This window comes from Pectinophora gossypiella, chromosome 1 (genome assembly GCF_024362695.1).
Source record: "Pectinophora gossypiella chromosome 1, ilPecGoss1.1, whole genome shotgun sequence".
NCBI classification, from domain to species: domain Eukaryota; kingdom Metazoa; phylum Arthropoda; class Insecta; order Lepidoptera; family Gelechiidae; genus Pectinophora; species Pectinophora gossypiella.
The window spans coordinates 16,418,660-16,431,726 of NC_065404.1; the positions used below are offsets into that span (position 1 = coordinate 16,418,660).

The 13,067-nt window shown below is 40.1% G+C and overlaps 1 protein-coding gene across 3 annotated transcripts in view; it reads left to right on the plus strand.

Annotated features, from left to right (window-relative positions):
- The window catches only part of LOC126370032 (SUN domain-containing ossification factor), an 80,934-nt gene extending 67,931 nt beyond the window's left edge, over positions 1-13,003 (plus strand). For 2 of the 3 annotated variants that reach the window (XM_050014680.1, XM_050014670.1), the window contains exons 2-4: positions 6,062-6,671; positions 8,827-10,882; positions 11,289-13,003. In XM_050014680.1, the coding sequence (XP_049870637.1) occupies positions 6,580-6,671; positions 8,827-10,882; positions 11,289-12,308 (3,168 nt within the window). In that variant the 5' untranslated portion in view covers positions 6,062-6,579 and the 3' untranslated portion in view covers positions 12,309-13,003. The remainder of the gene's footprint in view (positions 1-6,061; positions 6,672-8,826; positions 10,883-11,288) is intronic. The other variant, XM_050014663.1, reaches the window with a different exon arrangement.
- The last annotated feature ends 64 nt before the right edge of the window (positions 13,004-13,067 follow it).

A 13,067-nucleotide genomic window follows, 5' to 3' on the forward strand; every position in this document is an offset into this window, starting at 1 on the left:
TATGGGGGGAGCATAATCTACAACGCTACGCCGCTCTAATATTGTTTATCTTAGAAGACATATTACCTGGTAGGAACTACTTAATTGCTCCTTCTTCTTATCGTGTGGGGTTGTGAGGTGGAATACCAGCCTCATCAACCCTGGTATTGCTAGAAACGTGGTTATACTATACGCCCCACTGCTGAGCACAGGCCGGAGGGGGTATGGAGCATATTCCACAACGCTACGCTGCTCTAATATTGTTTATCTTAGAAGACATATTATCTTAGAAGACATACATAAACAGCCTATATACGTCCCACTGCTGGGCACAGGCCTCCACTCAATCAACCGGAGAGGAAGAAGACATATTACTTGGTAATTGCTGGAAACGTGTTATATAAGCATATTAAACTTTCTCATAAGTACTTGTAACATAGGAAACAAAATTTTAGAATAGACTCCAGTCGAAATGATTTTCGTTTGTACTCGATTTCGATATTTTGTTGAAACAAAATATTATTTCTTTTCTTTTTTTTATTTGACAGCTTTAGAAGGCGATTTTTTTATTTATTTTTATTACTTTTTACATCTCCCAGACCAGCAATTACTAGAAGCTGATTATTAGAACCGTCATGTCGTTAATAGACGTCATTTATTAATTCCTACTTCATCAACATATGTTTAGTGAACGGTAATGTACCCGTGCTAATGACATAACATAACGTTAGACGTTCAAACCTGTGGAGCGCGTAAAAACAGCTGATCGGCGGCAATTAGTGCGCAAGGTCAACGATTCACTTGCGCGTGCGCTCTGCGCTATTTATTATTAGTTTACGTAAACTTTAAACCACCTTTTTTGACGTGACTTATTTTAGATTTGCCGCAGATGGCATTAACTACTTGACCGGACAAAAAGTGCAACCAGTAATTTTTTTTTTGTACATCCATCGCAAGATGAACTAAGTTCATTGAATTGTTTGTTAGACCAACGTGAAAGGTGGTTGTCGATAGATTTATTTATTTTATTGAATGTGATATTTTTTATCTTCTAGATAAGGTATATATGACCTATGTTACATACATAAACTCACGCCTATTTCCCACCGGGGTAAGCAGAGACTATAGAATTCCATTTACCATCAAATCACCCATTCATTACCTATTATTATTTATTATTTTTTTCATTTACCTATGTTACATAATTATGTAATATAGCTTTATGTATTATGTGATATGCTTGTATAATATATAAGCGATCGCTAATGAAAGTTAGAAATTTATGTTATGGCATTTTTGTCTCGCATGATTAGAGTGATTACGTCTGTTAATCGTGTTTCAAGGCTGCATAATTATCGCATTTCGGAGTTTTTATAATAACGTGCCGAGCGGTGAAGGAAAACATCGCGAGGAAACCCACATAACCGAAAATGCATTTTCGGATGGGACCTAAACTTTGGGCTGGTTTTCCCTTCGTGGGTTGGAAGGTCAGGCAGGCAGTCGCGTGTGTAAAAAACCGGACCTGTGAAAACTTCAGGTTTGGTAAGCGGACCCTGTGAAAAACGGGATAATGCTAGGGGGATGATGATGGATTTGGGTTATTGTATATTCGCCACAAAGTAAACTCGCCACCATTGCTTTTTGTGTAACGTGTGCAGAAAAATCAAACAATAAGTAGAATAAAAACATTATTTATTTTTCATAAACACAGCAATTTCAACCATTAAACTTACATCTACTTACTTGAAAATCACAGTTCTCATGTGGCTGATTTTAATTTCTTATTAGTTTTCATTTTTTATCAATATAATTATTCGCTAATAAAAATAAAAAGATTGCTTGCTATTGCAACTTTTAGCAAAAATATGTGAACTGAGGATTTGTGGCGAATTTACAACAACCGTTACTACCTGTGGCTAATTTACACATATTTTTAATGCATGTGGCGAGTTTACTTTCAATGTATGGAGTTCACAAAATGTGGCGAGTTTACATTGTGGCGAATGTACAATAACCCATAGGGTTTATAATGACATTCTAAATAGCCGAATGTTTTTTTTTATTTGGGGTAACTACATTACCACAATGTCATAAGACCGAATGTCCTTTTAAAATCCAATCACAATTGTTTATCTATTGTGTCTGGAAATCTCGGCCTTAGGTTAAAGTTAAGTGTTCAATGTTAGAAAGGATACAGTCCCCCTGTCGGATTTTATGACATGCCCGGGAAAACAAGCAGCTAAATGTGTTACGTTTTTTATTCACTCGCACCCCAGCATAGGAGCTAATAGAAATGTGTTAGAAGTAATTTTGTTATGCCCAGCCACGCAGTGGCGTCCTTAGCAACATATTTAGGTGGTGCGACCCTCAAAGTAACACCCCTCTCTCTCTCTCTTTATTTAAGAGCTGCGCTCTTGTCGGTGGAGTAATCGCCTTCATTACTCCATAGATAGGGCGTGTAGAACGGTGGTTGCCCCAATCGTCTTCCGTTCCGCAGTACACCGACCAATTTCTCAATCGGTGATGTTCTAGCTAGAGCCCTACCAGAAACCATTTCCTCGGCCTCCAACCAGTACTGATACCGCTGCTGCCCGGCATCAGGAGTGCGCTTAAAACCCCCACATAACCCCCCCCCCCCCCTCAGCCACTTATTTTTTTTTTTTCGATTATGTAGTTTACGGCCCTTCTATGCTGTTCTGGGAGCAAATAAAAAACATAGAAAACGTTCAGCTGCTTGTCTTCCCGGGCATGTCGTAAAAACCGACAGAGGGATTGTGTCCTCTAACATGATGGACTAATGTTATGGGCGATAGGCTGATCCCTTATCACCATAAGGTTCATCATATCCAGCTAACGATATCGTATCAACAGTGGCTGCAAGTTGTGTTTGATTACTTGTGGCTCTGCCCACCCCATTAGGGATTACGGGCGTGAGTTTATGTATGTATGTAGTTTACGGCCACCGAAATTTACGTATTTTAATCTTTTAAAAAAGTTGTTTACTGTCACCCAGTATGAGTTGTATGTGGGCGATCAATCCCGATGAAGTTAGTTTGCGGCCAGGGTGTTCCAGTCTTGGTTGATTCTGCTCCCCCCCTATTTACGGCGCCCGGTGCGGTTGCACACCTCGCACCGACCTAGGGCCGCCACTGCAGTCATGTCGTAAAAACCAACAGAAGAATGGGCTGATAACCTGTCCTCATCAGGTTCATCATTATCAAAGACGGCTGCAAGTTGTCTTGTTATTTGTCGCTCTGCCTGCCCCATTAGGGATGACGGGCGTAAATTTATGAACGTATGCATTTTATGATATATAAAACCTTTAAATGATTCATATGTAGTGGCTTAATTGCCAATCTATGCCTATCATAAAACACTTTTACATTTTATAACGCAATATTAAGACGATAAATGAGTTGTAAATTGCAACCAATTACCTATTAATATTGCTAGTAAGTAATATCTAATATACAGCCAGCAATTAATAACTTCTTATCTCAGTTACATACATAAACTCACGCCTATTTCCCACCGGGGTAAGCAGAGACTATAGAACTATCTCAAGTTATTAAGTACATAACATAACATAAACAGCCTATATACGTCCCACTGCTGAGCACAGGCTTCAGTAGCAATTTCTTCCAGGCAACTTACCTAATTATAATAATAATAAGTTTTGAGAATGTGTTATGCATACAAAAAGACGAACGGATTACTTAGTATGAAGCTTGATGTATCATTGCGTCATAGGATTCCCACAACGCATATAATCGTTTCAAGAATGCACTGAATGCAGTCATCGCATAATGACGTTGATTCTCGACACGTGTTAATTCGTGTTTTATACATATTCGTGCTGATTCCAGTATAACCGACCCCGCCGGCGTGGTCGACAATTTCCCTCATTCAGCGCTTATCGCTATCCACCCACTAGGATCGATTAATTCTTTTAAATATTCTTCCTCTCAGACGACGCCCGGTTAAAAAGGCCACAACGAAGCAATTCATCTAAGAAAGCAATATTTCAATTTGACATTTGCGCATATAAAATTAAGTGCGCAATGCAAACTAATGTCAAATAGCAATATTGCTTTCTTAGATGAGTCGCTTCGATGTGGTCATTTCAACCTCCCTGCACAGTACAATTAGTGATTATATTTCAATCTTCTTCTATCGTGTGGGTTGTGAGGCGGAGTACCAACCTCATCAACCCTGGTGTCAGGGTTACTATTGAGCCGCCAAAGGCCCCTGACATGGCTCATGTATCGACTACTTATTATATTTCAATAAGATAACGTTTTACAATCGTCTCAATGCGCGGTAACAATTAGATATGTCAAAGTCTGTAAGCTAGTGTTGTGACGTTCATTAGCATAGTGACGTATCAGTCGATATTAGTTCGAACGATTCTTTTCTTTTTTTTATTATTTTTTTTTTCTTTTATACGTAATAATAATAATTAACGTTTATTGCATGAATTCAGGTTAGGTACATTGATATTAGGCAGCTAAATTACTCAATTGCATAAAAATATTTTATGTTTATTTTATTTTTTTAAAGAACGTCTAGGGCCCTGTGCCGAGGTTTTTCTTGCAGCTTCTTTTCCCCGGCTATACGGGTTGTGAGAAGCTGCAGTAGCTTTAGGCGGATGAGACGTTCATAAAAATATCACCAAATTCAATTTTTTCAAGCATACACAATGAAAGAACGGACGGTGCAAGTTACATTACGTTAGCTACTGCCTATATAATAAATAACAATTAATAAAATACCTTTAGCTACCCATATTCATAAAATATTATAACTAAAATAACAAAACACCAAAATCAAAAAATCTAAATCTAAATCGTAGTTTTATTCCTTATTCTATGACTAGGCACCAGTGTTGTCGTATGTTACAATCAACGCACCGCAACAATTGATTCAATGTCTTGCTGAGATCACCGGTTGTGTCGTAATGTGCAACTTGGAATGTTGGTTTAGTGTTGTGCTAGTGTTAGTTCGTCAAGGCAATTATTATGAGTATTTCACGTGTTTATCATTCCTGAATCACGTTTAGAAATGTCAAATAAACAATGTTTATTCTTCTATGATATCTTTATGTCCTTATTCTCTTCTATCGTGTAGGTTGTGAGGTGGATTACCAACCCTGGTGTCAGGGTTATTATTGAGCTGCCAAAGGCAAATCATGACTGTGTCCTTAATTAAAGTACATAGTAACGGGTTCTTACCGCGTTTAAATGGGGATATGAGACTCCCTATTCCCGGATTCCGGGTTTTCCGAGGATTTCGGGGGATTTTCCCCATTTAAACGCGGTAAGAACCCGTTATTATGTGCTTTAATTATTATGACTATGTCCTTGCCAAAATTTGTATCATAACATAGCATCACGCCTGTGTCCCGAAGGGGTAAGCAGAGATATATAGTATTACACACACCTACTCCTCGTCAGCTATGATCCATGAAGATAATAGGGGGCGCGCCGAAGGCAAGCCTTTAACCGAGCACAAATGCTAGAAACTACGTGATATCAATTACTTATTATCCAAACGTGAATTCAAACTCATAATGTTGAATTCAGTGGTTAAAAGCCCAAGTCGGGATTTGATGACACTCCGATGTAAGTCAGTTCTCTGAACAGGGCCTATCACGAAATTCGAAACTTCAGTATTTCTTCTTTTATTCCCTACATCTAATTGTGGGCTGTCATTTATCCAGCTTTGGATTTAGGCTTCTTTTGACCACTTTTGGCGGTGTTCCCCCTCTGTATTCAATCGTGGCATATCTCCGGATGTCATCGACCCATCGTCTTGGAGGTCTATCTCTTCCCCGAGGGTTCGCTCCTGTGCTCCGTTCCAGGTTTTTCCGGGCCCAGCGGCTATCATCCATTCTAGCGATATGTCCCGCCCATGTCCACTTCCTTGCGATAGTTGTGACCACGTCTTGGACTTGTCTGACTCTGTGGTCTGTTTTTGCCAGTAAAACGTCCAGACAGCTGGATGACCGGCGATTCCGTACAAAGTATAGTTATTACCAGGAACCAAATTGAGTTTGTTGTTGTATAACATCGATTGTTTTCAGTCTACAGATTCTTTGTTTACCAAACATTCTGTAAAGAATAGCCGTCAAACTGTTGCAAAGACTCAAGAGCCATCAGACTGGAGTATTGTGAAATTGTGTGTGAACAAAATGGGTCAGTAATTGCGAACCGAACGAGCATTTGTTGAAAAAAATCGCAAGACTCATAAGTTCCAGTGTGTTAATGACTTATCAGTGTATCTAATTTTAAATTGATTAGTCGATCGATTATACAAACGTGCGCGTGAGCGACTATATAAAGTGTAAACGTCCATGTTTAGATTTCGAATGCCGTACGGGAACGTGACTGTCACTGTTTGAATTCCGAACGGCGATTCCGCGAACTTTGCAAATTGTGTTGCCAGTGTTAAAATATATAGCGACAGGTCGCGCGGGGAGTGTGATAATCATAACTAGTGTAGCAAGCGTATGCCAGCACATTGTTCGGGACCGTCGGTGCGGTAGGGGTGTGTAGTGTCGGAATAGGGGTTGTGCGCCAATGCGGCGGCGGCGCGCGGGCGATGTCGCCGCCGCGGGCGCTGCTGGCGGCCCTCCTACTCTGCCAACTGCTGTCGTACGGTGGCCACCAAGGACTCACCAAGATATTTTACACGTAAGATATTCTTATTAAACACATCATCTCGTCATTATCCCGTTCTTCACAGGGTCCGCTTACCTATCCTGAAGATTTGACAGCTCCGTTTTTTCGAAGCGACTGCCTGTCCGACCTTCCAACCCGCGAAGGGGAAACCAATCCAATACAGTTTACGTCACATACCTACGAAAATGCATTTCTTGGGTATGTGGGTTTCCTCACGATGTTTTCCTTCACCGCTGAGCACGTGATAATAATTTATGTTCCAAACCTGAATTCGAAAACAAATTCGACAACCATTGGTTTAGGCCTGTGCTAGATTCGAACCTGCGACCTCAAAGTGATGCAAGCGTTCTACCAACTGGGCTACCACTAAACTAACTGGGCTAAGTACTACTTAGAAAGAAAAATGAGATGTACGTACATAACATTTATTATTCACAGTAAGTGCGCAACGTGATCCGTTTGTAACCGACTTCAGAAAAGGAGGTTATGTTATTTTAATTTTATACATCGTTGCAATGATGAGTGCAACTCGATATCTCTGTATAATGTATTCGATGAACCAGAATACATTGCTTACGGCTATCAGTATTATCCACATGGAGAATAGTGAATTTTAATATAGAAAGCGTAAGTAGCCACTATGAAATCAGCCTGCAATGTCCTAACCAAACTAGGGATCACAAAGTGATTTTTGTGATATTTCCCAACCGGGATTTGAACCCGGGACCTCCGGATCGTGAGCCTAACGCTCAACCACTGGACCACGGAGGCCGTTAGGAATAATAACAACAACATATTATTTAAGATTTTTTGTGCCATTCTAGAGTGAATAAAATTACATTTCGTTTCTATATCGGGTCTTCTTCTCTCGTATGGGTTGATGAGGTTGGTTATCCACCTCTCAGCCCTGGGTCGGGTATTGGGTCTTTGTTTAGGTCAGTGAATATGCGGGAATATTTAGATCGCAGTGATTGGTTCAATTGAACTAGTTAACGCCAACTAACGTGTTCAAACAAATATGGAAGTTGGAACGCAACCAATTCATCTTGATGATGGATAGATGTAGTCAGTATATGTATAGCCACAATTTGAATTTCCCTTAGGACAGCGATTGCCAAAGTTTCCCGGGGTGGGTACCGGGATTGTGTAAGATTTTTTTTAAATGAAGCATTATAATAAAATTATGCTTCACAATATTACAATCTAGCCTACAAGCTAATAAACAATTTATCTTTATCCTAAACTACTATAAAAAAATATTTAATAAATAAAATAAAAGATTGTGTAAGTGAATGCGAATATGTGTGTCGAAGTTTGTCCGAAATAAACTTTATTTAATTACATTAGAAGTATGGCTTGAAAATAGATTATTCTGGGCGCCATCCCACTCGCGTCAGACAGAGTACTGCGGGGCGGAAGGCAAGAGTTCCCTCACCACTGCCTTCCGCCGCAACCAGAGAATGCTACACTGACAAGAGCGTGGCTCTGGCTTAAATTAATGATGATGATATTAAAAGTGTGCGATCTCCAGCCAATCCCTCTGATAAGCATTGATATCGTTACACCATGAAGTGTTTCAGTTTTGAAATATTTATAAGAAAGCATTTCGTTTCTTTATTCCAATTACAGTGTCTTTGATTTGTAATCATTTGATATGGGGTTCCACGTAATGCGTTATGCTCTAAAAATTAATGAATAGTATTAGGTATTATTAATAATTCAATTAGGTGTCACCTTGGTGCGGACAATGAACGCGACATAGCGTGCGCATTCGTATTGCTCGTTTATCGCCAATTTCCTCTAATTGTTTTTATACATTCTTAAACGATACATTAACATTATTAACTCTTTCAAAATGTATAATGTTTCCCGGGCGATTGTGTAACCAATTAACCAAGTCAAATAAAGCTCATGTAATCCGATGTAATTATCAAATATAAACTGTCGAAAGGCAATTTTACGATTATTTTAATGATTGTACGTTATTTTTTAAATCCTTTCATGATTGTTCGTCATGTCGCAATGTATGCGATGGATGAGAAGGAATGTTAAGAAACTCAACAGCAACATTCTTTTTTATAACGAATAAACTTATCTTTAGGATAACACAGAAGGTAATTAATTAATTGTATACACATATTTAATGTTTAATTTATGTTTGTTGCAGGTTACCTGACACGGGGCAGCCGCCTATACTCATCTCGCTAGGAGACAATGCCAAATTGGATTTGAAAAATCCCGACGAATTGCTATTCGTCAACGATTCCGAGCAGCACAATGATACGAAGACGTTCACCATCGTCGACAGCAGCGAGGCTTCGGACGAGGGAAAAGACGAGAGGGAACCCTCGGAACCTCGCCTCGTCGTCAAAGCTAAACCCATGCACGAAACCAGATTAACCGAAGACGCATTTCAAACCACCACACCTCCACCCACAGAACCAGAAACAGAATCTCACGAAGCAGAAAAACAAGTAAACATTCCAGTCAAACCAGAAACACCTCAGGAGGACATACCTTCCTTCTCGGAGTGGGCGCAGAAGCAACTGGCCGAAGCGGAGAAGAAAGACACCGTGCTGAACCACTCGAGTCAACCTAGTCATAGCAATACGAATTTTAGTAGTAAAAGCACGAAGCGATCAAAGAACTACGCGTCGCTCGCGTGCGGTGCTAAAGTTGTCGCTGTCAACCCCGAGGCGGGCTCTCCCAGCTCCATCCTTTCACCCAACAGAGACGAGTACATGCTCAACACGTGCAACAGCCGCATATGGTTCGTAGTAGAACTTTGTGAGGCAGTCCAAGCTCAAAAAATAGAAATAGCCAACTTCGAGTTGTTCAGCTCCACACCCAAAGACATAGCAGTTTACTTCAGTGATCGGTTCCCCACGAGAGACTGGGCCAGTGTCGGACAGTTCACGGCGCAAGAGATGAGAGACGTTCAAAGCTTCGATCTATTTCCGCATTTGTTCGGAAAATTTATCAAAGTAGAGATGCTATCTCACCACGGTTCGGAACACTACTGCCCAATTTCGCTGTTCAAAGTTTACGGGACGTCTGAATTTGAAGTGTTGGAAAAGGAGAGTTCTCAGCACAGCACACCCATCGATGAAGATGAGGACGATGAAATCATTGACGTCCCTGACATCCCCGCGACTGAATCAGAGCCATCAAAAAACCTGTTCGGCTCAGCAAGAGACGCAGTCATGTCAATCATGAAGAAAGCGGCCCAGGCGTTGGTCAAAACTGAAGTTCCTAACAGAAACGTGTCGAGTGAACATAACGACACATCCACAGATAAAATGTACAAACGGTGTTGCTCCCCCAGCCATATAATAGTGTGTGATAACTGCAGTGAGACGCTTTACAATGAAGTGTACGAACTTATTAGTTGTAGCTCAGACAAACTGACTAGTTTAGTGCGCCAGGTTTTCCTCCGGGAGACGCTCAAGTGTACGGGGATATGCCAGCGATACGGCTTAGATTTTAAAAGTACAAAAACTATTGAATTCAGTTCCGAGCGCGTCGCTTACATGAATGCCTTGTTCCCGCCACAATATTTAGCAGCACTATGTAATATGCTCGCTATTAAAGAGAAAAAAGTTGTATTAAATACTAGCTTTGAAAGTGAAAACGTTACCACAAATATAACTGTTGACGAAACGCCGCAAAAAATTAACAGTGAAACCAGTTCGGATCAAGACGTGAAATTAGTGCCGGATAAAAATAACGCCTCTACAGATGACAAAATTATAGAGAGTGTACCAACGGAACCAACAAGTTCAGAACAGACACTTGAAACAGGCAACTCTGTACCTATAGATGTACCTCACGAAGAGAAAGAAAAAGTGGATGATAAGAAAGAAGAGACCTTAAATATTATAGAAGAAAAACCAGTACAAGAACAACAAGAAGATAATAAGCCCATATCTGAAGCTGAGAAGCCTTCAGAACCAACAGTAGAACAAGAAACAAAAGATGCCACTCCCAAAACTGATATAAAAAATAATAAAGTTGAATTGCCTGTAGAGAAACCGAAAGAAAATAGCAATGGTGGTGAAGAGAATGATCAAATAATAATAGATAATGATAGTTTCATGTCAGACTTTGACCAGATGGCGGTGGATCCTACACCGGCAGGCAAGGAAGCCTCGCCAAACCAGAACCAAGCCCAGACCACGTTCCAAAAAGAATCCGTGTTCCTGAGGCTTTCGAATAGAGTAAAGGTATGTATTGCTCAATTTATTTCACGTACAAAATAGATATTAAAATTAAATTTGTTTCCAGCATTGTACCTAGTACCTACTGCACACTTTTAACTACCCCCTTTTTAATAGACATTATTGAGTGACGCAGATTGAAAAAACTGATTCATATTCAGATTTTTAACTCTGGTTGATAAGACTTTTATAGTCCCAGAGTTGACTTTATTACTCTGATAATGAAAATTACGCTAATAATGGTAACAATAGTGATTGTATTCACCATGACTGTGGCATCATAAATTGTTATTAAATATTTTTTGCTTGTACCACGAGTCTGTTCAGCAACAATATTCTGCAATACACCCATTTTAAGTTTGTCTTTTCACTGACCAAATATAACGTAACCGAATACCCGTCTCAATTTCAGACACTGGAGCGCAACATGTCTCTCTCGGGGCAATACCTCGAGGAGTTGAGCAGGCGATACAAGAAGCAAGTCGAGGAGATGCAGAAGACCTTCGAAAAGACAGTACTGCAGATGACAGAGGAAAGAAGAAAGAGCAACGAGCGAGAACAGAAGTACTTAGAACAAATGGCCAACCTACAAGACCAGCTGACGCAAATGGCAACGCTCCTAAAGATCCTCATGGACGAGAGAGACAGCTGGTTCGGCAACATGACGTTCTTTAAATTCGTAATGTTTCAAATCATATTAGTCGCGGCGGTATTCTACTACGTATCCAAAAGACGAAGACCAGAACCTATCATGGTGCCTATCACAAAAAAATCCAAGAAAAAGCAAGACAAATTGCGAAGGAAGTCTGTTGAAGGCGTCAGCGGACACGAGACTCCGTCTGCTAAGAAACGAAGACCTAGTGAGGAGGCTCTACAGATAGCTAGACAATCTGCAGAGGAGGAGATCAGCAGGGAAGAAGACGAGGGCGAATGGCAGATAGCTAGGAAGAATAGGCGACGGAAAACATCCATAATCCACAGAAACATGGATAAAGTTGAGTGGATGAGGCAGGACAGCATTGGGAAGCTACAAGAGAACCCTATACCGTTAGATGAGGAGGAATTCTTCGCTCCTGTCTCCGAGCCTGTAGAGTTCAACGGCACGATCGAGCCTAAGATAGAAGTCCCAAAGAGTAATGGTTCCTTCTTCAACAATTTGAAGTCTAAGACAATGAAAACGAGACGGTTGTCCTCCCCGGCGTTCTTAAGGACGCTGAGCAGGCAAAGCACGAGGAGTAATCCAAGTCCTGTCGTCAGAACGCTTGAGCCAATTTTTAATGGAAAGCTTAGCAGAAAAGCCGCCTCAGAGTCGCCAACCGGTAGCTTGTGGTCGGACTCCACAGAAATATCCCAAAACGGACAAAATGAAAGTGAAAGTGGTGGCAATAAAAAGAAGAAAAGTCTGAAGAATATACTAAAGAAAGTGTTTTGAAAAACTGTTTTAATCAAGTACTTACTGTATTTGTATCTCTTGATGTTAGGACGACGGCCGAATGTCTAAGATTCAACAGGTATTCAAATTCAAAAAGATGTACTTACCTCTCTCTCTCTCTCTGTATGACCTCTCTATAATCCGAAATAAGAAATTAACAATTTAATATTCCTCGTTCAAAGCAAGAATTGTGAATTTTGCGTGTTAGTTTTAATTTGGAATGCTTATTGAATCTTAAGACCATCCTTGTCCTGGCTTATCTTTATCGCTTAAATCAAGTGGTTATTGTAAATTATTTCTTGCGAATATTATTTCTATTTAATTCGATTTTTCTAGATGCACATCTGTCTTTAGGTAGGATAGGATAATAGGAAGATTTTAAAGAAATTTTACAGTGATATGAATTTTACGGAACGCGGAAAACGTCATTTTCATCACAGCGGATCAAGTGTGCACCTAGGAAAATCGCGACTATTTTAATTGTATTTAAATTATTGTATATTTGTATTGTTGTTAGACCTCAGTAGGTGCCAATTGTGATAAATTAGGGAGCCTAATTGTTAGCTTGTTGCGAATTTTGATTTGTGCGATGTATTGTCGTATGCGTGTCATTTACTGACCATAAGAGTACTCGTGAAATTGCGGACGGATGCGATTCAGAAAACAAAGAAAGAGCATTAAATGCATTGGTTTTATTCACGAAGTTTTATTATAACCTTAACATTTATAGTTTGCGCTCTAGTATGGTGCGTGCAGGAC